General features: G+C 47.6%; 1 protein-coding gene across 1 annotated transcript in view; it reads left to right on the top strand.

Annotated features, from left to right (window-relative positions):
- The window catches only part of Cab39 (calcium binding protein 39), an 80,455-nt gene extending 72,964 nt beyond the window's left edge, over window positions 1-7,491 (top strand). The window contains exons 7-9 of the mRNA XM_042678986.1: window positions 2,143-2,208; window positions 3,638-3,781; window positions 5,103-7,491. Of these exons, the coding sequence (XP_042534920.1) occupies window positions 2,143-2,208; window positions 3,638-3,781; window positions 5,103-5,291 (399 nt within the window). The 3' untranslated portion in view covers window positions 5,292-7,491. The remainder of the gene's footprint in view (window positions 1-2,142; window positions 2,209-3,637; window positions 3,782-5,102) is intronic.
- The last annotated feature ends 19,010 nt before the right edge of the window (window positions 7,492-26,501 follow it).

Below are 26,501 nucleotides of genomic sequence, written 5' to 3'. Positions count from 1 at the left end.
ATGAAAAGATTTGTAAATTAAAATATATACTGTTGCTCAGAAGTAGCGTAGCATTTTTAGCACAGGGACCTGAACCATGCTTCTCCTGTTGACACTTTAGGAGGAGTCAGACTACAACCATCTTGAGGGTGGCTGAGAAGGGCCCCGATTGCGGAGAGGATGCCCTGCTCTGTTACCTGCCCTCTGTCCTTGCGCAGAGCACGCCTGGCCTAGCTGGGGCAAAACATGACCAAACACATTCTCTTAAGCAGTTCCTTGTGAAAATCATTTCTTGGAGCAAGTTTATCCTAAAAAATTACAGAAAACCCAAGTTTCTGTTGAGAATTTTAAGTACATGTTGTATGTTACTGATTAAAGGCAGGTCCAGCCGCTTTGATCATCAGCTTGATGATTACTTAAAGAGAAAGGAGGGTCAATAGCCCTTTCTGAAAAAAGCAGTTCTAACTTGTTAGATGGCCAGCCCCGGCTCTGCCTTTAAAGTAAGTAAAAGAAGTAGGCAGACAGTAAAATTCTTTTTTTTTGGTTGGGGGGGGGGGTGGTCCTATCATGGGGCCTGAACTCTGGGCCTGAGCGCTGTCCCTCGGCTCTTCAGCTCAAGGCTAGCACTCTATCACTTGAGCCATAGTGCCACTTCCGGCTTTTTTTTCCTGCTTATGTGGTGCTGAGGAATCGAACCCAGGGCCTCATGCATGCAAGGCAAGCACTCTACCATTGAGCCACCTTCCCAGCCCCCAGACAGTAAAATTCTATCTGAAATGTCTATTAGAAAGCAAGGCAGATAGAGATAGTCAACATCTGAGGCCTTTTGGGCTTATGCAGACTCCTGCATCATACTGTGAAAGTCCCCGTAAACACTACATAAGGGCATATAGATGAATATTTGTGGACGCGCAGGTGCAAAACACTACATAAACAGTACATAGATGAACGTTTACAATAAACATGACAATGGCAGTTTCCAGTATGACTGTTTATAAAAACAGCAGGCTGGGACTGGGAATTTGGCTTAGTGGTAGAGTGCTTGCATGGCATGCATGAAGTCCTGGGTTTGATTCCTCAGTACCACATAAACAGAAAAAGCCGAAAGTAGTGCTGTGGCTCAAGTGGTAGAGCACTAGCCTTGAGCAGAGAGGCTCAGAGACAGTGCCCAAGCCCTGAGTTCAAGTCCCAGGACTGGCAAAAAAAAAAAATACAGGCTGGATGGATTTGGCCCAACCCCTGCTCTAACCTAGTGAGTGGCTAGTGGGGACTCGTCCTAAAGCATAGGCACAGATGGCTTTCCCAGGGGCAGAGGGCACCACAGCCAGTTCAGTCTCCGTGAGTACCAGAATCCAATAGCCATCTGATTCTGTGAGCTATTCAGCATTAAACAAGGACAAGCAAAAAATAACACACACCAAACCTTAAAGCCCACTAATCTTCTCTAAGAGCTAGGACCGCTGCGGCCCCTACGGGACCACCATTTCCATCCCTACTTCCCTGATTCATGCCTGCACCCACTCAGCATCAGCATTCCAACAGATTGTTGTCGGTGCTGCTATTTCAAAGACCTGGGTGGGTGCTCCTCAGATCTCAGCACAAGTCTCCTCTCAGCCTGTGCCTGCTGCTTCTCCCCCTGTCCTGAAGGGACCACTTCTCCAATTCTCACCTTCTCTAGGACCTCTGCCTGCTATCCCATCGCTGGATTGCATCGCTGATTATATTCTTTCCCTGCTAGGTACTTTGAAAAAAAAACAGGCTAACCTTTGTCTTTGTAGTGATGCTTTGAACAGATCAATTCTTTGGCCATTCAAAAAAAAGAGGAAGAATTTTGTAATCTTAACACCAAGAAATGAGCTGTGCCCTGACTGTGGAGAAACATTGTGGAAAGGGGATTGTGTTTTACGGGCATGGAGTTAGGGGTGACAGAAAAAGTGATCACAGCCGTCTCTGGGCGTGGCGGGATTCACCCCGGAAGGCCTCTGGATAGAGGGATCAGCACCCCTCCCCGGCCCTCTCAGAGCACTAGAGGAAGGTGTGGAGCCTAGCGGCAGGAGAGCTTGAGCAGCTGCCGAGTGCTTGGAGCCATCCTCGAGTGTCTTAAGTGTTACAAGCACATCTTTCTTTGTGGGTGACCCTGACATATGTTTTCTTGTCTCTTAGTTTTTCAGTGAATATGAGAAGCTACTTCATTCAGAAAATTATGTGACAAAAAGACAGTCACTGAAGGTATGACAGGTTATTTCCTTCCTTCATCTATTTCTCTTCATTGGGCTTGGGGAAAGGAAGGTGTGCTGGTGTGGCTTTAGACTTTTGGGGGGAAATGCATTTTGTCCATGGTCAGTACTCTTGCAGAAAAGAACAGGCTTTGACGTGGTCTGTTGCGGGGGCAGGGGGGGTAACCTGTTCCCAAAGGAGCAAGCACACAGAAGCTGGAAAAGGACATCTCCAGCAATACAGTGGTGTGGGTTTTGAGGTATACTTTAAAAACTAGAATCGTGCCAACTACATGAATACATCCCGGATGTGTGCCGCTGTGTATCAGGTCATGCTGCGCATAGTTCCCACTGAAACTTCCAAATGCTAAATGTACGATTGAAGCTACTCTAGAACAGAAGTTGACAAACTTCTTGGGTCAAATTCAGCCAACTGCCCATTTTTTGGAAATAAAATTTCATAGAACACAGACGTGTTTGTTCATTTACATATCATCTTGGCTGTTTCAGACTACAGGAGCATATTGGAATGGTTCTGCTAAAAACCACATGGCCTGCAAAGTCTAAAATATTTCCTGTTGCCCTTTGCAGAAAAGGTTTGCTGACCTCTGATCAGAAAACTCGTGTGGTGGTTTTTAAATCCATAACTACCACCATCACTCTATTCTCCCAAGCTGTCCTGAGAGGAACCATAGATGGATGACAGGGATTTAGGAGAAATACTATAACTCCATTTAAGAGCTTTGACAGATCCACTTTAAATACTGCTCTGCCCAGAGTTCTGCCCTCAGAAATGCCTGAACTCATACTGGTCAAGACTCCCAGCCTTCTTTCCTCCCAACCACAGGGGAAATCTCCCTTGAAGACATCTCTTTCTGTAGAAAGACACTAAAGACCCTAGGAGGCTAGGTAATGTGTTAGTAAGAATGCTGCGACATGCAAGTTTCCAGCCCTTCCCATCTGTCCAGCTCCTCCTTTTCCCTTAGGGTTCAGTAGGCAGGAATCAATACCAGTTATAGGTCACTATACTGACAACCGTGGCTGCTCCAGTTCTTTAATTCAAGCTGACACTAGTGGACAGAAATGACTAGTAACTTTTCTTTTGTTTTCTTAGGTAGTTTCTTTTTTTGTTGTTTTGAGACAGGATTTAAGTTGCCTCAGCTGCACTGAACACATGGACGGGCATTTAAAGAGGCGGCTCTGCCCGCCTCCATCCTGGCCAGGGGTGCCTTGTGTGCTTCGAGAACAGCATCTCCTTCCCACGGCCATTGTGTGGCGTGCACGCATGGTCATTGGGGGAGGTGGCACCCCACTGCCCGTATGTCACCCCTTAGTCGTCGGTTCATCTGTTTACGGTGCCCACAGATAGTTATTTTGAAATTTTCAGATCTGCTTCAAATCTTAATAGTAATGTAATTGTAACCATTGAAATGTTTTCTCAGCTTCTTGGTGAACTACTGTTAGATAGACATAACTTCACAATTATGACAAAGTACATCAGTAAACCTGAGAACCTCAAATTAATGATGAACCTCCTCCGAGACAAAAGTCGTAACATCCAATTTGAGGCCTTTCACGTTTTCAAGGTAGAGTATGCACACTGTGAATGATGTTTATCTCCAGAACTGTTCTCATCTCTTCTCAACTACAAATTATTGAATACTTGTCAGCCTTATTTTGAAAGCTAAACGACATAATTCAGTTTCCTTGTGTGGAACATTCCAGACAGGCCTAGAACTGAAGCATGCTATTTGGAAAGAAGAATGTGCAGGCAGAGTAGATGTTATCTGTCTGTAGCATAAATGGTTACTCATCACAGCAAAAAGGGTCTGACTATATAGCTCAGACTAACCTTCAATGCGTAATCCTCCTGCCGTGAGCCTCCTGAGGGCTAGATTATAGACGTGTGCAGCCATTCCTGGCTAAGAGACATGTGTTATTGCTTCCCATGGAAGCTTTTATTCTTTTGTTGTTGGTGTCGGTGGTGTTGTTTTGGCCCTGGGGCTTGAACTCAGGGCCTGGGAGCTTTTTGGCCGGAGGCAAACACTCTTATTACTTGAGCCACAGATCCCCTTTCAGCTGCATGGTAGTTAATTAGACATGGGAGTCTCATGGACTTTCCTGCCTGGGCTGACTTCAAACCACAATCCTCAGATCTCAGCTTTGTGAGTATCTAGAATTACATGTGTGAGCCACCAGTACCTGCATGGAAGGTTTTTTTTATTTTTTCAGTAAATTTTTGATTTTTTAATTTTTTTATTTTATTTATTATTTATTTTTTGTCCATTGTGGGGCCTGAACTCTAGGCCTGGGCGCTGTCCCTCAGCTCGTCAGCTCAAGGCTAGCGCCCTACCACTTGAGCCACAGCACCACTTCCGGCTTTTTCTGCTTATGTGGTGCTGAGGAATCGAACTCAGGGCCTCATGCATGCAAGGCAAGCACTCTCCCACTGAGCCACCTTCCCAGCCCCTAAATATTTTATTTTAAATTTTTAAAAATTGTTCTTATAAAGGTGATATACAGAGGGGTTGTAGTTATATAAGTTAGGTGAAGAGTACAATGCTTTTTGGACAGTGTCACCCCTTCTTTTGCTCTCTCCCAGGAAGTTTTTATTCTTCAAAAACAAACTACCTCCTAAGTCCAGAGAAAAATTCTGCTCATTTTATTCTGACATCCAACTCTGTGTATCAGGGCTGACAGAATGTATTTGGCAATTTTCTTCATATTACAACATCAAATTGTTAATTCTTTTCCCTCCATTTTGTATAAATAAGAGCTTCTAAAGCAAAAACTGCTTACCTGCCTTCCCTGCCTGCCCCGCAGTGGGACAGGCGTCTGTCCTTCCCCGCCTGCCCCGCAGTGCTGGACGGGCGTCTGCTCTGTCTGATGCGGGTTCCTCTCGCACAGGTGTTTGTGGCCAATCCCAACAAGACACAGCCCATCCTGGACATCCTGCTCAAGAACCAGACCAAGCTCATCGAGTTCCTCAGCAAGTTCCAGAACGACCGGACCGAGGATGAGCAGTTCAACGATGAGAAGACCTATTTAGTTAAACAGATCAGGGATTTGAAGAGACCAGCACAGCAAGAAGCCTAATTTCCAATAAACACCTACAATATTAAACCCAAATTCAGCATTTGCTGTTAGCTATTCAGCATCAGGCACTCTTATCGATTCATGAGGAACATTACTGCTAATCTGCTGTTAAGTGAACGGTTTTCATTTTACCTTTTTGTTTTTCAGTCCAGGTTGGAGAACGTAGCTGCTGCTGCCTGCACGCTAGCGCACACGTGGGCTTTTTCCCTTGATCTTTGTGTCATTCAGAATTCAAAGACTCTGTTTGCTACAGGAGATGTGAACATGGCTGTGTTCATGAGGGCAGATGTATGGATGAGAATGGCGTAGGGAAGAGGGCATCGCTATTACCAGCCAACCCCGTGTGTTTGCATTGCTCCTCGGTGAAGATGGGCACATGGGGTGGCGTTCGCCTGGCACCCTTGCCGCCCACCATCCGCCTTCGCTAAGGGAGCTGGCACGTGCAGAGCGTTTTGGAGATCAGAGGGATCTGTGTCCACGATGTGAGCTTGGGGGAGGATAAAGTTGACGTGCAAATAAATTGATACTGAAACAGCAACTTCTCCAGAGTGTGAAGCTTCATAAGGTCATAAGGAAAAAAAAATGTATATATGCTTTTCACAGCTTTCTAGAACTTTCTGACATTTGATTTTCTTGAGACTTGTAAACCTGGATATGTTGAAGGGTATTTGTTCATTTTACTTTTTTGAAGGTATTTTAAAACAGTAGAACTAGCAACGACACCCTGCATTTCATTTCAACACTGCTTACAGGTTTCTTTTGTATATAATTCCTAGAGTGCTCATTTCTTCTTTTAAAATGGTTTAATTTGTACAGCAGAGGAATGTTATTGTAGCAGTATGTAACTATACCTAATACTGGGGTTTTGCAAAAAAAAAAAAAAAATGAATGCTCATATGTAATTGAAATACTTCAGATCACATGAAAATGCTGATTTAACATTTAAGGATCAACCGCATTAAAAGAAAAAAGTAAATCAATCGTTTGTATTCAGTTACCAATGGGGTTCCATCGGCAGGCTGGAATGACAGACCTGAAACTCAGTTTGCTCCACTTTCCTGCCTAATACTGGCCTTATTTGTTTAAAATGAGTCATAAGTTTGCCAGATCTATGAATGATACCAATTATGCTAAATTAATGCTGATTATTTGTGTGGGGCTGGGGCGGGGGGCGGGATCTCTACAGAGCACCCTTTCTTTCTTAGAGTAAGTAATACAGTACAATAGTTGTGAAACTGAATCATTAAACCTTTGGCTTCTCTTAGGAAAAGAAGAGTTCCTTGTCATAGGTGTCCTATGGGGAAATTTATTTTTTTTAATGTCCTATTCCTTAATGCTGCAAATTATCAGTATTTATAAAGTAACTGATTTTGCACCACATTTTTGTGACTGTAACCACAGCAGAACAATGTTCCCTAGACACTATCATTCTGTCTCTTAGAATGGTACCTGTTCATCTCAGTGACAAGCTGGTCACAATTAACAACTTAACAATCAGAGTTTACCAGGTCCAATTCAGCATGGCTATAGCTGGGTGAAAAATTTCTGTAATCACTCTTTGCTAGTGTCTCTTACTAATTGCATTATTTATCAGCCAGTAAAATGAGCCTCCCAGTTGTTTTAAAGCAGGTTTTAAAGGTCTCCTTCGAGAAACACAAGTTAGAAAAGCCACCCCAGAAAATACACATATATCTGATTCTATTAAGTTTAAATGGCAGTCTATAGTCATAGGCTTTCTCAAGACTGTCTGTATAAGAAATGATGTGAAATAACTCACATTCTCTACTGGTCTCCCAGAAAGAGAATCTCTGAGCTGCATCGGAAGGCAGACTCGGCCGTGATGAGAGTTCCAGTTCTGGGCAAGGGCCATGTGATTCAGGAGTTCCCCAGCAGATCAAAAGGAGGAAGTGCGCCCAAACCTGCTTCCACTTGAGCACCTCTGGGCTCTTCGTGGGAGATAGTGGGGCGCAGGGAGCCCAAGAAAACATCCTTGTGTTTCTAACATGTCAGAAGCTGACCACACTTAGGACTTTTGTGCTTTTTGTTCTTAAAACGTTGAAAAGTTGCATTTGAAGTTAGGATCATTTAATATATTCATATTACCAAAAAGTATAATTATACTGGGAGTGGTTTCTTTTTGTGTTATAAAGGTTTAATTTTACTTACGTCAGTTACTTAATGTGATTTTTTTTTAACCCTTCCTTGAAAAACAAAAAGTGGAGATGTATACAGTTGTTAACTATGCCATGGAAGCATTTCCCTTCTCCTGAGGAAAAGTGACTTTCTTACCAGAATATCTGGCTGGCCCTGTAATTTAAATTAAAATAAAATTTTGGAGAAACAGCCTTGTCCATTTTTCTGATGTCACGTAGACAGCTGCATTTCTGCCATTGTGAAGGGCCTGGGCAGGTGGCGCGGGCACACGTTTTGCTGTAAAACAAACACCCTGCCATCACCTCCCCTGGTCAAGATGACGTGTGCTGCTAGGTTACTTGTTCTCCCCTGCCCCGGGGCCTGTGTGGTTTCATGTCTCATATTCCGCAGACCCAGGGCTTCAGGGAGTAGGCCCTCTCTTTGGCTCCTTGGTCCTTTACGATTAACACAGGAAGATGATGAGCCGCTGCAATGCCAAGACCATGCAGAAGAGGCGGGTGTGGACACCAGGCAGTAGGCGGCACCTGAGAAGCTGAGCTGGTCTCGGGATTCGGCAAGACACCTCACCTGAGCACAGCCCTCCTCACCCCTCACCTGCGCAGCAAGTGAGACGCTCGTTTCCCTGCAGCGCAGGCAGGGAGGGCAGGCTCTGCCCAGAGACTGCGTCTGAGTAACAGCCTCCTCCTGTGGCTTTCATGTCTCCTTGGTGGTTCCAGCCACTGAGGTGGGACTTCTGCCAGGGCTGATTCTAAGGGTGGCCATGCCCACAGGAATTCGGGTAAGGTTCACATCAGCTTGATGTGCCCTCTTGCTACAAAGTCCCGCACCTTGAGCCTCAGGCTGCACAGGGATTGTGTGATTCGTTCCCTGCCATCCTAGCTTGTAAGGACCACACATGACCGAGCGCACGGGCTGCTCCATGTGCTGTGTTCAGGGCATGGGAAATCTCACAAGTGCCAGCGAGGTGCCTTAGAAGAAGAGGCCAGCCTGGACACGGCCCTGGGTTCTTGCACTCAAGATGTGTTTTGCACTGTTTCTGTGTCTGCCTATAGCATCTTTCTGAGCCTCATGCCGTCTCTAACCACCTAGTGTCCCAGAAGGTCAGAAGGCAGCAAGAAGATTCTCCCCACAAGACATGAGAAGCCTGCCAGCCCCCAGAATCAACCTTACGGAAAGAACTCAAAAGCCAGCGGGGTCAGTCCCACTTTTCACCTTTCCTTGTTTGCTCCTGCTAAGCCAGCCTGCTTACCCAAGCACCTGGGGCCCAGAAATGCCCTAAGCACCGAAGTATGGCTCCTCCAGGGAGCTGGCCTCCCAGCATGCATGCTGCCCAATGCTTGCACAAGACCATGCCATTCTGCAATTGTGAATGATGTTAAGTATGTGAGCCTACAGTGAGCTGTGTGGCCTGCCCCGCCCCCAGGCCTGGAGACCCAATCCGGGAGGTAAATCTCCAAAGACAATGACCAGCAGGGTTCTGTGCAAGAAATTTCATCCTCTGCAATTTATTCGGTTTTGTGGCAGTTTTTTCCCCCCGTTGTACTGGAGATTGGGCTCATTGGGCTCAGGGATGCAAAGCCCGCGTCTGTGTGGTAAATGCTTTTTCCTGCAATCTGCCGAAGAGCAATCTAGGGAAGCTGTGCATGTTTTTTCCTGGGTTTTACACAAGGTTCACCGGTGGTTTTACAGAATCTATGATCCTAAGTAATGTTTCTCATGCAGATCTCACTGTTCCAAGGAAATAACTCAGGCTGGCTCTAGAATGCAGCGGCTCGGGCCCCCACTTGGCTGGAATGCACAGGGGGACGGGTAGGCCAGCTGGGGAGGCCTAGAGAAGCCTCTAGGAGTTGCCCCGCGGTGTCTCTCACATGGGCTGGAGCTTAAAGGCCTGGCCCTGCCGGGCCTGAACCACCCCGAGCAGCAGTGCGCTCTCCTCCATCCCCGCACGGAGATCTAGCACCCCGTCTTATAAAGTCCTCAGCCACGTGTAGAAAGCGTGCTGAGGGTCAAGCAGTCCACGCCACCCAGGGAGGTGGGCACGGGCGTGGGATTGATGCCAGCCTCCGCCAGGCAGGTGTGCCTGTCCTGAGTGTCTGCTACTGCCTCCATGCCCTTCCCTGGACCCGGGACCTTCTGGAGACCCGCAGTGCTCCCGGGCTGAGCTCTGACGAGCACTGATGCATTAGCGCCAGCGCATCCTCGGATCAAGGACCAAACCATGCCTCGCCTGGAGCGCCTGGCCGTTCCCAAGCCCGAGTCGCAGCTGAGACCCGCGCAGGGCCCAGGCAAAACAAACTCCCGATCCTCCCACTGCCCCCTCGCAAAAATGGGGCCTTTTTAAAAGAACAGGCTGAGCCCCACGAATTCACCACGACAGGTTGAAGCCCACGTGATTAAGGTCCAAGTAGAGAGGTGAGAGGCCCAGTCCATCCACCAGCCTCCCTGCACCTCCCCTGCTTCTCCACGAGGGGGCAGTGCGGCCCCGGTTCCGACCTGTGAGGCTCCAGCACTCTGGGGCATCAGGCAGGAGAAACAGAAAGGGGCCCCAGGGCCTGAGTGGTGTCTTGTCCTGTGCTGTCAGCCAGCTTTGAGAGACGTTTGCAGCCAAGAGCAGGGCGTGGGATAGCAAGGTTATAAAACGAGATCGAGACAGAAGACAAAATGTGAAGAGAATTGTGGTGGGGGGCGCGAGACTGGCTTGTGAATAAACTTGGGAAGAGTTGAGGGGGCAGCTGGTAGAGAGCAATCCCTGGACTTCCCACTCGGCTTCCTCTAGAATGTTCCCTTGGCGTCGTCGTACCTTGGTGCTTCGCGCAGTGCAGCTGGTGGACCGATGTCACCACACAGGCACTAACTGGTCCATTCTCTTCGGATCTGCCTCCCGAGGCACCTCGAGCTGGCCTGCCCTTCCCTGATTCTTCATGGCAGATTTGACCAGGATAGTTGGGCGTTCTCCCTCGCCGGAGATCTGACTGGTTTTCTCACGATGAGGATGAGGATGGCAGGTGCGGAAGGCCGGGCAATCCTGGCGCCTTTACCCTCACAGCCCAGCCAGGTGCACGGTGCCCACACGGGGTTCTGCTGACAGCACCCCTGTGCACAACTCGCACCGCAGCGAGTCAGGAAAATGGAGCCACTGCCCAACTGTCTAGTCACCCACTCTGTGGGTTTTCCCTGTAAAATGATGATTTTCTTCCTTTCACACGGGGCTGATGTGCTACCGTGTGTGCCTCTAGCTCTTCTTTTGTCTCTCTTTTACTTGACACTACTGGGATTTTGAATCAGGGCCTTGTGTTTGCCAGGCAGACTCGCTATCATCTGAGCCATGTCACCAGCCCTATTCACTTTCATTTTTTAAATCGAGTCTTGCTGTGGCCTAGATTGGCCTGGACAGTGATCCTCCCAAGTATGCATCCTAAGTAGCCGGATGACAGGTGCATGTGCTCAGCGATCAATTTTCTGTAGCCTTGAAATGTCTCATGATGAAGAAACTAAATAAGCCATGATGGTGTAATTGTGGAATGTTCCTCACAGGCTGGTGTGTGGAATACTGGTAGTACCCTTTGGGAGGTGGTAGAAGCTTTAGAAGGTGGGGTCCAGTTAGAGGAAGTAGCCACTGTGTGGGAGGGGAGCACCCTGGCTCCCGCGTTTGCCCTCCCCACTCCGTGTCCATGAGAGGTGAGCAGCCTCCCCCACACACATTCCCACCACCAGCATGCTCTGTCAAGCCTGATACAGGGCCACGTGACCACAGACAGAACCCTAAAACTGTGAGCCAAACTAAAGCCTCCTCACCAAATTCTGTCAGGCAGTTGGTCAAATCCAGAAGAAAAGTCCATGGCTCAGGTGGCTGTAATCATGACTGATGATAGGATCCTGCTATCCTAGCCGATCTCAGGAGGCTGAGATCTGAGTGTCACGGTTCAAAGCCAGCCCAGTCAGGAAAATCCAGAGACTCCTATTTCCAACTAACCACCAAAAAACTGGAAGTGGAGCTGTGGCTCAAGTGGTAGAGTTCCAGCTCTGAATGAAAAAGCTAAGAGATAATGAATGCCCAGGCCCTGAGTTCAAGCCCAAGTACCAGGACAAGGAAAAGGAAAAAGAAAATTATACAACGTGTGGGTGGGGACAGAAGGGGCAGGAAAGAGCGAGGGATGGAGTGGCATTGGCCAAAGAGAAATGCACTCTTTACCTGGCCTATGTAATATAATCCCCCTGTACAACACCTTTATAATGACAATAAAAAGATGTTGAAAGGAAGGAAAGAGAGAGAGAAAAGGAAGAGAAAGAATGAATGAAAGGAAGGAAGGAAGGAAAGAAAGAAAAGAAAAGAAAAGGAAGGAAGATAAGGAAGGAAGATGAAGGAAGGGAGGAAGGGAGAAGAAGGGAGGAAGGGGGAGAGAAAGAGAAGGAGAGAGAAGAGAGCAAGAGAAAGATCAAACATAAATACATAAATGATGGAAATGACCAAGGGGCTTAGCACACACCCCAGAAGAGGCTGAGTGTGACTCAGAAGGCCCCCATATTGTCCAGAGCACAGAGCCTGCGCATCTCACTCGTGCCCAACAATCTCCGTTGATGCATGCTGATTCATTGCCAAGTACTGAATACAGGACCACTTGCTCAGCCTTCACGCCATTCAGATGCACAGATGAGGAAACATAGGCACAGAGAGGCTCACCCACTCAACCAAGGCCACACAGCAGTAGGGAGCAGACCCATAGATAGAGCTACGTGGCTTCATTTTGCTTGAATCCGGCATGCTCTGCCCTCTTCCAAGGCCCAGTGAACAAAGACATCGATGGCTCGAATCCCACGCTGGGATTTAATAAATGCCAGGGGTGAGAGCTGAGCCCCTAGGAGGCGGGGCTCAGAGCAGCCCTGGCCAGCTAGCACCTGCTCTGCAGAGCTCAAGGGGAAATGGCCCAGTGCCTGCCCTGGGCCCAGCGGGAGTCCTGAGCTCCCAGGGTGCCTTGGGCCCCAGGGCCACAGCCGGAGGAGCTCGGAGGAGCAGGTGAGGCTGGGGAGCCGTGAGGAATGACGTCCTGCGGGGACATTTGGGGCGATGGAAAAGTTCTAAGGCCAAATGGTGAAAACGGTGGTTCATTTCCACACATTAGCTAAACGCACTGACTTGAAAAGAGTCCCTTTCATCGAACATGAATGGACTTTGACAAAAACCATTCGCTTCTATCCATGGGTTGTAAAGTGTGGGAACACTTTAATGTTAAAAAAAAAAAAAGAAGGCTTTTCCCTCCTTGAGGAAATAGAATCCATAGAGAAGTCAAGTAATACTTGAGCATGTGGGGGTTTTTTTCCAGTCCAGAGTGGTGATAAAATATTGCAATATGGAAAGAAGACTTTAATTTCCATCATAGCAATTTTCTTAATGAAGATGAGAGCCGTCGCTCTGCACCCATTACTGCTGAGAAAATCCAGAGCTGCGAGTCTCACTCTTTTCTTCAGAAGGCCATGGACTGTTCAGAGCAAAGCTAATCAGCAGATGGCAGGGGTCTAAGCCAAGAGGAAACAAAGTTTACAAGGGTCAGAGCAAAGACAAGAAAGAACGGCACCACGCCCACACTGCGCAGGGCCTGTGCTGCTCAGAAGTGTTTAATACCAGCAAATTACCCACACCTGCTTTCCACTCTTCAACTCGTTTCCTTAATGCGGAACAGATCGATCTCCCCCCCACCCGCCTCTTTCTCCTTCCCTTCTTCCCTCCCTTCTTTCCTCTTTCCTTGCTGTGACACTTTCAAAAGAGAATGCTTGCTTTATTGAACTACCAAAAGAATTACTCAAAAAGGAGAGGGAAAAAAAGCAAATACAAGAAGACAAAGATGTAATGTATAGCTGAAAAAAACATCAGAGAATATAAAATAGGAGACTGCAACATACACGATTAATCCCAAGAAAGAAAAGAGTGACCATAGCTAAAGAACACATGGGAGAAATAGAAAACATAACCAAAAAAATGACAGGCTGGGCTTGCCCTCGCTCCACCGTGCCAACATTTACATCATATGTCAACGGGGTGAAGACTCCACCGAAAAAGCAAAAGGAGAGCCGGGCATGGTGGTATATACTTGAATCCCAGCTACTTGGGAGACAGAGAGTGGGAGGATTTCAATTTGAGACCATTCTGAGCGAAAAGTTAGCAAGACCTCATCTCAACCAGCAAGCTGTGACCCTGCACACCTAAGCTACTTGGATAGGAGGATCATAGTCCAAAGTCAGCCCCAGGGCAACAACACAAGATCCTAGCATGGAGGAGGGGGCGGAGAGTAAAGATTCAAGAGGAAAAAAAGATTCCAGGAAAAAAATAAGAAGCAAAAAAGGGATAGGAGTGTGGTACGAATGGCAGAATGCCTAGAGAGCTCAAGGCCTTGAGTTCAAATCCTAGAGGGAGGGAGGGAGGCAGGAAGAAAAGGAAGGGAAGGTGGGAGGGAAGTAGGGGAGGGGAAGGGAGGGGAAACACACTATATTCTGTTTACAGAGGAATCACTTTTAAAATATGAGCAAGGTACAATGAAAAGACTAAATGCAAACGGGATAGAAGCAAGCAGATGGAATCAAATCAGCGCCAATGGAGCCAAGGGAGCCAGAAGCAAGGCGGGGCAGAACCTCTGGTCTTCCTGCCCAGCTCTTCTTCTTCCTGGGGGGGGGGAGGGGAGGATGGGGAGGGATAGGGGTGTGTAGGAGTGGGGGGTGAGGGGAACCAGTCCTTGCACAGGCAAACCGGCCACTCGAATTTCAGCCCTGTTAGGGAAAAAGACATAAAGATTTGGAAAATTCAACCTCATGGAAAAATGACTAAGACCCCTTGCGTGGACATTAATGAAAACCAGACTCCACAGCAAATGATTGAGGGCCGGGATGCTGCTCAACTGCGCATGCTTGGGCAGGAAAACAACTGGAAATGTGAAAACGGGAGATCATTAATAGAAAGCTGGAAATCACCAGCTCTTTATTTGGCATGGGCTGGGTGGGGGTGGGGGTGGGGGGAATCAGATAGAAGCTTTAGGAAAACACATTTTAAAAAATGGAAGCTGGAAGCCAGTGGCTCACACCTGTCATCTTAGGAGGCTGAGATCTGAGGATCACGGTCCAAAGCCAGCCCAGACAGGAAAGTCAGCTAGAGTCTTATCTCTAATTAACCACCTCAAAGCCGGCAAGTAGTGGCTCAAGTAGTAGAGTGCTAGCCTTGAGCTGAAAAGCTGAGGGACAGCATCTCTAGGCCCTGAGTTCAAGCCTCAGTACCAGCACAATGATAGATAGATAGATAGAATCAATTAAATAAATGGCATTTGGAATAAGTTGGGCTGTGGCTGGCATTTAGAAGTCATCTTTAGAAGATGTATCTAAACACATGCAGCATTCAGAGCAACCACAGGCCAGAGCCTGGGACAGCACCAGAAGAAAGCTCTGGAAAGCCAGGGGGGAAGGGGGATCCTGGGGGAGGCTGGCAGGAAGAGGAGGGCCAGGTGGCTTTCTTGGGAGTAGTTGCGTGATGCTGGTGCTCCGGATGAATAGAATTCCAAACCCCGTGTCTCCAGGGAGAAATCAAAGAGAGCTTTAGTTTTGGTTTGGTTGATTTTTGTTGATTTTTGTACTGGGACTTAAACTCAGGGTCTGGGCACTGTCCCTTAGCTTTTTCACTCAAGGTTGGTGTTCTATCACTTGAGTCATACTTCTACTTTTTGGTGATTCATTAGCGACAAGAGTCTCTCAGATTTGTCTGCCCAGCCTGGTTTTTGAACCACAATCCCCAAATCTCAGCCCCCTGAGTCACGAGGGTTACAGGTGTGAACCATCAAAGGGCAGCTCAAAGGGAGTTTTGACGTAACATGCAACTTAAAGAGAGCCTCTGAAGCCATTTACAAGAAACCAAATGCAGAAGAATTAGCTGAGGGAGAAGAAATAACTTGTGTCTTCCCACGCAGGAGTCAGTCAAGCCCAGAAAGGGGGCTGGAGGTGGGTGAGCACTCCACCGAGAACTTCGCGTCCTTCCAGAATAACAGCAAGAAAAGGACAAGAATGTTCGCCAAACGACCAATCTAGAGGGAATTTACTCTTTCAAGAGAAGAGGAGACATTCCCAAAGCAGATGGCAAGATGAGCTGCGCTGGGCACTTAAATCATGCAGACCAACATTCTGTCAGGAAAAGGCAAAAGAACCAGCCGCTATGGAGTCTGCTTGCTCGCTGTGTGCAAAGGGCTGAGAGCTCTGTGGAAACCTTGATGGAACTAGAGGAAGCCAGGCACCCATGGCTCACACCTGTCATCCCAGCTACTCAGGAGGTTGAGATCTGAGGATCGCAGTTTGGGAGCTAACCTAGGCAGGAAAAGCCTGTGAGACTTTTATCTCCAATGAACTACCCAAAAGCCAGAAGTGGAGCTGTGGTTCAAGTGGTAGAGTACTAGCCTTGAGCAGAACAGCTAAGAGACAGCGACCAGGCCCAGAATTCAAGCCCTTGTATCAGCACCAAGTAAATAACATCTGGCCTCCCACAGCCAGATGAACAAGTGTGATTGCTGGGTGGGCCGGCAGACCCTCCTCTCTGAGGACGAATCCAAGCTCTGGCCTTCACTTGTGGGCAAAATCTGTGTTGTGAAAGCGCCATCTAAAAGAATAGACGGGGCCTGGATCCGGCCCCGCTGAGTGCCACTGCTGTGGGGTGTTGTGCCTGTGTTTGACAAGCTCAGGACATGCGTGGAACTCTCTTCCATGGCTGGCTTCTGGCTCAGATCTCCCCCTCCCCCCGCCCAGTGCCTCTGTTTCATGGTTTGACCACAGGGGAGATATGTACTGGTTCATATCCTGGGAGCACTGAAGGCCCTTCCTCTCGGTCTCAGTCCTGAATCCCACAGCCCCGCCCACCCCCAGCTGATGGGTGTGAAATGAATGAACCAAAAGTGGCTACCTTTTTAAGAATAGATTTGGCTTGAAAGTGACTCTTTTAAATATTCATCTTTCTTCAACTGGAGGCGTGGATCAAGTGGTAGAATGCCAGCTGCTGGATTTGCCTTGTTCTGAATCTAAAATGCTGCAAATTGTTCATAGAAGGTGACTCAAACGTCTAGCAAGGAAAGAACTCAGAGCAGAGAGATGGACTTTAGCAGAGGCGCTACCCAATGACGCCACCAGGGGCGCACCATCAAATCCTCCCACTGGCCGCAGTCCAGAGACCCAAGGCCTGCACCAAGGCTGGAGGGGCCTCCTGCTGCCCCTGTCACTCGAAGTCCACATCCCCCAGAGAAGGCCAGCTTACTCTGGTGCCCCAAGAAGAAGCGCTGCTTTCACATCAGTAACTATGATGCAGAGTTCTTGGGCATGAATGTATAAAAAGGAATCTAGGCTAGGCACCTGGTGGCTCACGCCTCTAATCCTAGCTACTCAGGAGGCTGATATCTGAGGATCACGGTTCAGAGCTAGTCCAAGCAGAAAAGTCCATGAGACTCTAATCTCCCATTAACCACTAGAAAACCAGAAGTGGTGCTGTGGCTCAAATGGAAGAACTCAGGGACAGCGCCCAGGCCCAGAGTTCAGACCCCACGACCAACAATAAATAAATAAATAAATGTGTTGGCCAGTCTCCTGTGTGTTGTCTGTGGGGCAAAATCTGCCCTGGTCTCATTCAGGTTGTCAGCTAGGAGTCTCAGCCGGGTCCTGAAGGACACCTGTGATCCTTCTTTCCTTGTGGGCTTGCTCCTCAAGCCAGTAACCTCAGGTGACCTTCCCTGCTGGCCTCTTAACTCCCGGCACTGGTTTTTCCTCCTGCACCTCCAGGGGGTGTGCGATCTACAGCGGATCTGAGAGACCAGCTCTCCTGCTGAAACCTCTCCAGGCCTTCGCCATGTAAGGGACCAGAGACCCGGATGGACATCCTCCAGAGAGGCAGGAGCCTCTGCCCACCCCACACAGGGGAAGGAGGCTGGGTATTGATCAGGGCCTCGCAGCTTTGACCTATAGTCCTTCTTTCCTTCCTTCCTTCCTTCCCTCCTTCCTTCCTTCCCTCCTTCCTTCTTTCCTTTTTCCCTCCTCCCCTTCCTTCTCTTCCTCCTGTCAGCGTTCCACCACTTGAATCATGCCCTAGTCTTTTCGCTTTGATTTATTTTCAGATAGGGTCCTTGCCCAGGACTGCCTCAAACCTTGATCCTCCTCCTTCTGTCTCCGGAGTAGCTGGAAATGGCAGCATATACCACTATGTATTCAGAATTCTTTGCTGTGAGGACTGTCCTGGGCATCGCTCAGTGTTCAGCATTACCCTTGGCCTCTACTCTAGAGAGGCCAGTGATGCACCACACACACACACACACACACACACACACACACACACACACACACACACACACACACACACATGTGTCCTCGGGCACATTGTGACAACTGGAAGTGCAGAGGCAAGTTGTCAGATGCCCCACTAGAAGAGAGCAGAATTATCCCCAGTCAGGTGTCCATGGCCCACTCCTAAAATCCTAGTTATTGAAACCTGAGGCTTGTGGTTCAAAAACAGTCTGGGCAGGAAAGCCCAGGAGATTCTTATCACTAATTAACCACCCATCAAAGCAAGAAGCTGAGTTGTGGCTCAAGTGGTTAAGCCTTGAGCAAAAAAGCTAAGAGACAATGCTCAGGCCCTGGGTTCAAGTCCCAGTACACACACACACACACACATTGTGGTAGTTCCAATTGTGCAAAATACACAGCAACACTGGAAGAAAAATAATACAGCATTAAAGATCTAGTGAATTCAGGTTCTAGTGGCTTTTTCTTTTGTTCATTTTTTAATTATTTTGATTTAATTTTTTATTGTTATTCTAAAGGTGATCTACAAAGGGGTTCTTACTTCCTTTTGGCTCTGTTTTTTTTTCTTTATACTCTTGTGCCTTTCAAGTTGAACAGCTATTATTTTTTAAGCATTTTTTCACATTAAAGGCGTTTCTCCCCAAATAGATGTTCAGGCATGAAATGTCTGCTTTCTGAGACTTGTGCTGGAAGGACTTCATTGCTCTTCAGAGGGGCTGTTGAATTTCTGCGCCTCTCTATTCATAGCTAAAATGATGTTTTTCCTCTTTTATTTGTCACACTCTGGTGTCAGAATGTGTTATCTTCACCTAGCATTAATTGAAGCATCAACACAGTTAGCTGTGTCTTTGATCTCACAACACCAACCAGTGAAGTGACCGGGCTGCTCATAGCCATTTTGTGGAGATAATTGCCTGAGAACTTTCTTCAATAGTTTCCTTGACTGTAGGCCATTATGATTTTTCTCGTTTCTCTCTGATCCATCTCTGAAAATCATCTACGGCAAAATACTTACCTTTACTAGATAGGATTATGGGTAAAAAGTTTATAATCTGTTTTATCCATTGTGTCTTATACTGTGTCTTATATTATATTAATATTTCCCACCTTATTCAGGAATTGTATTTTGCAGAGCAGAGATTGTCTCTTTTTATGTCTTCAATACACTTGTCCGTTTTTCTGATTTTTGGTTGTGTTAGTCTGAGGTTTTTTTTTTTCCCCAGTCATGGGGTTTGAACTCAGGGCCTGGGTGCTGCCCCTGAGCTTTTCCACTCAAGGCTTTTCCATTTGGAGCCACAGCGCCACTTCTGGTTTCCTGGTGGTTAATTGGAAATAAGAGTCTCACAGAATTTCTTGCCTGAACTGGCTTTGACCCATGACCCTTCAGATCTCAGCCTCCTGAGTAGTTAGGATTACTGGTGTGGGCCATGAGCACCCGCCTAGTCTGGCGTTTTAAATTATGATCATGAAATCTCTGAGGCAGGCTAACTTTGAAAACAAAGGAGGCCGATTCATCTCACAGGTTTGGAAGTTTAAGGGTTTGGCACTGACTTGGCCCAGCTCACATCATCACCTTGCAAAACCAGAAGCCAGCCAGCTGCCAGTGACTCCTGGCTGTAATCTTAGCTACTTAGGAGGCTAAGATCTGAACATCATGGTTTGAAGCCAGCCTGGGCAGGAAAGTCTGTGAGACTTTCACTGCCAAATAAATTAGTAAAACAAACCAACCAACCAGAAACTAGAGAGGCTGGGTAGAGGCTTTATAACATTTTTCTTATGCCAACTGACCAGGATCTCGTGAGTAATACCTTAATGACTTCTGAGGACAGAGTCCCAATGACCTAAAGACCTCCTCTTAGGCCCCACCTCTTAAAGGACACACCTCCCAATGTTCCATACTGGGAACCAGATCTCCAATACATGAAAATTTGGGGGTTGGGGCAGACACTTAAGCCATGTCCAAGCAATCAGATCCATTTTCTCATTACTTTCCTTTCTTCTGTTTTCTTTAGATTTGTTCTGGGGTTCTGTCGACCTATTCTTGATGTCAGAATTATTCATTTAAAAAAATTGCCAGTTCTTGTCTCTGCCTCCTCCACCACGTCCTCACCGCCATGGTGCTCTGCCTCACCATTTACAGGCCCAGAAGAATGGAGTCAAGGGACCACGAGTTGAAATACCCAGAAGTGTGAGAAAATGCAAAAGAGAAGTGGGTTTTCTTAAGGTAAATATTCAGGAAGTGGTGAAGCAGAAGCTTTAATCTGGAAACATTTCCTGGTTCTGAACCCAAGAACTTATATAGTGCTCTGACTAAGGACTACCAAACAATGAGGAGATGCTGTCCACGCGGTGACTTTTACAAAGCTCATCTCGCTCCATGATGGAAACCAAAGTCAGCTTTCTTGGCGCTCTCCCACTTGAGCCATAGCTCCACTTTTGGATTTTTGCTGGTTCATTGGAGGTAAGAGTGTTTTGGATTTGTCTGCCCAGGCTGCCTTCGCATCTGGGTACTCATTCATCAGGAAGAATACTATTATGTCATTTGTAATAAATGTAAGCACCTGGGTAGGAAAAATCATATCAAGTGAAAATAAGTCAGGCTCAGAGAGACATAGGGGGCATATTTTCTCTCCCCTATGGAACTTAGATCTAAAATATAAACATATATAAAACAAAACAGAAATAAATAGCATTTATGAAAAACTTTAATTCCTGAATGAAAAAAGGGATAACATTGATCAAGAGGCACTGTACTTATAAACTGCCTTGTTGAGTGGTAACTCCTTTTTGCAGGTCCTTAAAGATAACAAAAATATAAGTTAAAAAACTAAAAGTTTGCTGGGCATCAGTAGCTCATGCCTGTCATCCTTGCTTCTCAGGAGGCTGAGATCTGAGGATCGCGGTTCAAAGCCAGCCCAGGCAGGAAAGTACGTGAGACTCTTCAATAAACCACCAGAAAACCGGAAGTGGTTCTGTGGCTCAAGTGGTAGAGTGCTAGCCTTGAGCTGAAGGGCTCAGGGACAGTGCCCAGGTCCAGAGTTCAAACCCCATGACTGACAAAAAAAAAACAAAAAACTAAAAATTCTTATTAAAAAAATAATTACAGGTTCTTGCAGGTCTGGTTGTACATGCCTTTCATTCCAGCCGTGGGGAGGCAGAGGCAGGAGGAGAGTGAATCGAGGCCAGTCTGACCATGCTGTAAGACCACCTGGCCCCTCATCCATTTTCTTTCTCTGCTGTAGTGATAGAAGTCCTTTCAACTGAGCCATCGGTGCCAAGTTTAAAACACTGCATCTCGTAGCCTGCCCTGCAGAAATTGCCAGCACTTTCTCCCACTTGGCCAGGGCCCCTTTCTTCTCTCATGGCATTTTCCATCCTGAGGCCTCTCTGTGCTAACGCACATCTCCTCCAGGCTCTGTCACTCCCGTGCCTTTGCTTTCACAGTTCTTGGCAATCACAATGTTGGCATTTCAAGACAAATTTTACAATTTTTTTTCCCTTCTAATCTACAAAACCCCAATTTGGGTTTTAATTGGATGTGCTTTAATTTGGGAGAGAATTGACATTTACACAGCCTTCCCTTCCAGGAATGCAATTTGTCTCTCCATCCGCAGATGCTTGAAACTCTCAGAGGACTTTCGTGCCTTTCTGTCCTTAGGTTATAAAATGAATTCCTAGGAATGTTACTTTGTGCCTGGCGTGGGGCGATTGCCAGTTCCGTGTGATGATGGCATTTGTCAAGCAGCTGGGGTTGGGGTGATGGCCCCCAGGAGATTTCTTGGTAGCCAGGCTGCGGACCAGCCTCCTTCTCCTGCAGTGTAGTACGTGGGGATAGCGAGAAGCTTGTTTGAAGAGACCCCTGAGTTAGGAAGTGGAAAGGGGTGCAGTTTTGTTTTTGTCAGTCATGGGGCTTGAACTTTGGACCTGGGGCTGTCCCTGAGCTCTTCAGCTCAAGGTGAGCACTCTACCACTCGAGCCACAGCGCCACTTCCAGTTTTCTGGTGGCTTATTGGAGATAAGAGTCTCACGGACTTTTCTGCACGGGCTGGCTTTGAACCGAGATCCTCAGATCTCAGCTTCCTGAGTAGCTAGGATGACAGGCCTGAGCCACTGGCGCCCAGATAAGGGGTGCAGTTTTAATCCCTAGGGGGCACAGCTCCAGAGCCAATCACCACCAGTTACCATCCCACATGGTCCCACGAGGCACCTCACCAAGTAGTTCAACCACCAGTCCAGCTCTGTGGAGCACACCTGATACCGCACAAGGCAATCAGGAGAAAGTCTGGCAGAAGATTCTGAGTTAATGCCAGGCTCTGTTCCTCACCCCTTCCCACCAGCCCACACCTTACCACCCAGGACGACTCCTCTGAGAACCACCTCCTGCCACACCATGGACATGGTGCAAAATCAGACTCCATTCCTAGGTAGAGGATGAACCCAGCTGGGCCAGGCTGAAGACATTGGCGAGAATGTGTGTGGTAGAATCATCTGGGACTGACTCAAACTGAGAACAATCAACTACCTATCAGTGGTTCAATGGTGCTCAAGAGAATGGAACACGACCCCGGGAACGGACCAACTACCAATCACACCACGTGGGTGACTCCAGAGAAAAGGCAGCACAAAGCATGAAGTGGTGTGGCTCAGGTGGTAGAGCACCTGCCTTGCAATCTTTGAGCCCTGAGTTCGTCCATGTATATAAAAATACCCGTCAACATGGAAGGAATGAGCACAGTAGTTACTCTGGGGCAGAACTGATGACTGGAAGGGAAATGAAGGCCACCATTTATCTTTTTTTTTTTTTTTAAATAGATCACAAGGCTCAAACTCAAGACCTGGGTACAGTCCCTGAGCTCTTTTGCTCAAGGCTAGCACTCTACCACTTTAACCACAGTGCTATTTCTGGTTTTCTGGTGTTAATTGGAGCTAAGAATCTTACAGACTTTCCTGCCTGGGCTGGCTTTGAACCACAATCCTCAGCCTCCTGAGTAGCTTGGATTACAGGCTTGAGACACTGTGCCCAGCTGTTCTTTCTTTTGATCCATGAGCTTTGTCATGTCAACTGTAGAAAAGATATACAATCATGTTTTACAGTCTGTAAAACACATCATGTGGAAGTTTCACCTGTGAGTAATCATCAGCGTGTGTTCTGGAGCAAACCTGGGCAGTTATAACATTGCTAGGTAATATCAGCTTTGGCCTGTCATTGACTGAAGTGGCATCACATGGTACATGACCATGTAAATAGCGTCTGCAAAAAAGCCGATAGCTAAATTATGTGCATTAGGACAGTGATTACACTCTTTCTTTTAGAGCGCGAACAAGGTGAGGATGTCAGCATGATAGGCCCCTGGTCAGCATCGCACTGGAGCCCCTGTTGTGAGCGAGAATATTGAAGTAAAAGGCATAAAGACTAAGAAGCTGGGCACAGGTGGCTCACGCCTGTGATGCTAGCTACTCGGGAGCCAGAGAACAGAGGATTGTGGTTTGAAGCCAACTCATGCAGAAAAGTCCCCATGAGACTCTTATCTCCAAGCAACCACCCCCCGACACCAGAAATGGAGTTGTGGTTCAAGTGATATCGTCTCAGCTTTGAGTTGAGTGAAAAAGCCCAAGCAAGAGCAACAGGCCCTGAGTCCAAGCCCCAATACACGCACACACACACACACACACACACACACACACACACACACACACACACAGAGTCTTTACTCTCAAATGACAAGAGAAGGTATGCAGAAAACCCAAGGAAATCTGTTTTTTAAAACATGATTAGGATACCAGGTGTTCTGAGTTAGATGCGGTTTGTTCCCATGCCAATATGATAGAACCTTCCAGAAACAGAAGGGGGACTAGTAGGAGGCAGGTTGCCTTCAAAGATCCAGCCTGGACGCTCCGTGTCTCGTTTGTGCCTCACACAATCTCTTCCCCCAGCAGGACGCTGCGCAGCACACAGCCCGCCTCAGAGCTGAGCCCTGTCCACACCCTGCCCTACAACACCGAACCCAGAGGTGAACAGACTCACTCCTTCCTACCGTCCCTGTCCAGATGGGACCTTGTGGCATAGACACAGAAGAAAGGAGATTGGGCCACACATTGAGAAGGAGGCGAGCCAGGCTTTCTTGAGATGTCAGAGTGAGGGCACAAAGGAGCTAGCTCCCACCAGAGGTAGCCAGGCCGCCCTCTCCACGACAGAGGACAACTTTTATTGATGTGCTGGGCTGGGTGACCTGTAATTGTCCGTTCATTGGTCATGGACCGGTTTCAAAAGGTTTTTTTTTTTTTTTTTTTTAACATCTTGACCTTGGTCTTGAGGTCTGCAGGCTAATGTGGTAACCAACTTAATCCAGAAACCGCTGAATTCCTTCTGCGGCTGACGTCACGGTCTTGATAAGTGGCCCGGCTTTATGATAAGGCTGAGGGACTTCCAGTGCTAGAGCTGCTGACCAAAAGCACAAGGGAGTGGTAGAAGAAACACATGCCCGCTGCCTTGGGCCAGCGGCCAGGTGAACCCTGTAGTATATAGTTTTGGACAAACGGGTTTGCAAACACTCAACGTGTCTTGCAGTTGAATAAAATCTGAGCCAAAGGTTACCACAACCGAGATAATACAATATGGGGGTGGGGGTGAGCACGCGTGCACGCACGCACATGCTCATGTGCACACAACAGGCCTCAGTGAAGAGTCAGTGTTTTAGAAAAAGAAGCCCTCAAGTTTCTGTAGAGAAACTCAATGCTGATTGTCAGAGTGTCATCTACAGCAGCAACGTATGGCTAGCTGTAACCTCCAAAATTAATGAGTTGTAAGTCAGCTCAAGTACACGATTCTGACAGACTTTGGACATCTGACTTGCTTCTGCGACTTATTGTAAGAGAGCATGTCACTGTCTCCCAGTCTGTCTGGAGGATTCTGGCGTCCCTCTCAGGCTGTTCCCTGGGGGGGGGGGGGGGGGGGCGGGGGGAGTCTGTTGGTCTGTTAAGTTCACTTTCTGCCCTTTCTTTACCCTGATAGCCTCATGCCTTCTTCTCCTTATACTGTACCCCTTGGTTTTGTTTGTGTCTTCGTCTTGAGGGACTTGGGTTTAATAGAAACCATTTTTATGGCCATCTTGAACCCCAGCAGTTTTAGCTGCTCTTGACCTAGGGGCTCCTACTCCGTAATCATCTGGCCTTGTGGCCTGATCTTGTGGTTTGTGATGAAGCCATTGAGAGAATACGAGAGTGGAAGCCAAGGAAGAACATGTCATGTTCTCACCAGGTGACAGGCAACAGACCCAGATGTTGCCTGCTTTGGGTCCTGGCTGGTGGAGCTTACCTGACTCAGGGAGTTAGGATACGGCAATGTTCAGTGAACTAACGCCCAAGGTCAATTGTCTAGACTCCATAGTGAGGCCATATGGTACCAGAAAAGAGGTGAAAAGTGAGAAGAATGAGAATGTTAAAAAAAATGATACATTTAAGCACACACTTAAGAAAAATGGTAGATGCGCTGTGTCCGCAGAAGACAGACCAGTTCACAAAAAGGCTGACAGAACTGTGGGTATTCCTCAGAGCAAAAAAAGCGGGGGGAAAAAAAACAACAGAGAGGAATCCCATCTATCCTGACTTTAAGGCCTTCCCTGGTTCAAACGGAACCATTTATGTTAGGTTTGTAAAGAGGAGGTTGAGTAAGAAGCACACCGCGCATGCGGTATTCAGGTAAGGGGTAGATTTATGCATCGTTCCACCTGGCACCAGGCCATGTTGGTCCTCTACATGGCTGGGAAAGAAAGCATCTGGCCCTGGGCTAGGCCTTATCTAGGGTAGTTGTGGGGAAAGGTGTGGCCACATCGAGTCCAGATGCAGATGTGACCTCTTCCAGGTGTGCCAGTTGCCTAGGTAACGCAGGTACTGGGCAGACCCTTTGCTGCGAGGAGGGTGGAGTCTGCTTGCCATCCAGGAGCGGACCTTGCAGAGATGTATAACATCTCCAGATGGAAAACTACAAGAGGAATTAAAGGAATGAGATATAGACCATGTTCATGGATTTGAACTCATTCTTCAGCTCAAGGCTAGCACTCTAGCACTTGAGCCACAGTGCTTTTTTCCTTTTGCTTATGTGGTGCTGAGGAATCGAACTCAGGGCCTCATGCATACAAGGCAAGCGCTCTACCACTGAGCCACCTTCCCAGCCCTGAACTCATTCTTTACCTGGAAAACTGTTTGACCAGAAATCTACAACTGAGCAGTGGTATATTAGAATGTTAAAGATAAGGAGAGGCAGGAGGGGGAGGAATACAAAGCTGAGAGCTCACAGGCAAAGGGATTTATCCAGGTGGGTCAGCAAAGTCTTTTAGAGGAAGTGGGGTGCATACTTGAACATCCTTAGGCCACAGGGGATGTAGCCAGATGTTCCTGACCGGCTGACTAGCGGTCTGCCCCTACACTAGCTCAGGGACCCTACCTTTAGTCCATTTAGTTCCTGTCACATGAAGTGAAGGTCTAGCTAGGTGATGAAGATCATGTGACTGCAGACCTGACCGAATTGAGCAGACAGAAGGTTTCACAGAATCAGCTCTCAACTGCTGGTTGTATCTTGGGCATTTCTGTTCTTCTGTTGCAGAATTTAAAACGATGCTCCTAAAGCAGGGTGGTTGGGAAAACACTGGGTGGAGGAGTGAGCGTTGAGGGATGCTGTTGCTGAGCTGAACAGGGCCTGGGAGCTGGGGTTTTCCAGATCCCCAGGTTCCCTTGGGTCTTGAGCTCCTGATT

This window comes from Dipodomys spectabilis, unplaced genomic scaffold (genome assembly GCF_019054845.1).
Source record: "Dipodomys spectabilis isolate Male_0828 unplaced genomic scaffold, ASM1905484v1 ptg000051l, whole genome shotgun sequence".
NCBI lineage: Eukaryota > Metazoa > Chordata > Mammalia > Rodentia > Heteromyidae > Dipodomys > Dipodomys spectabilis.
The sequence above is the reverse complement of the archived record's forward strand: the minus strand, read 5'-3'. Positions and strand labels throughout refer to the sequence as shown.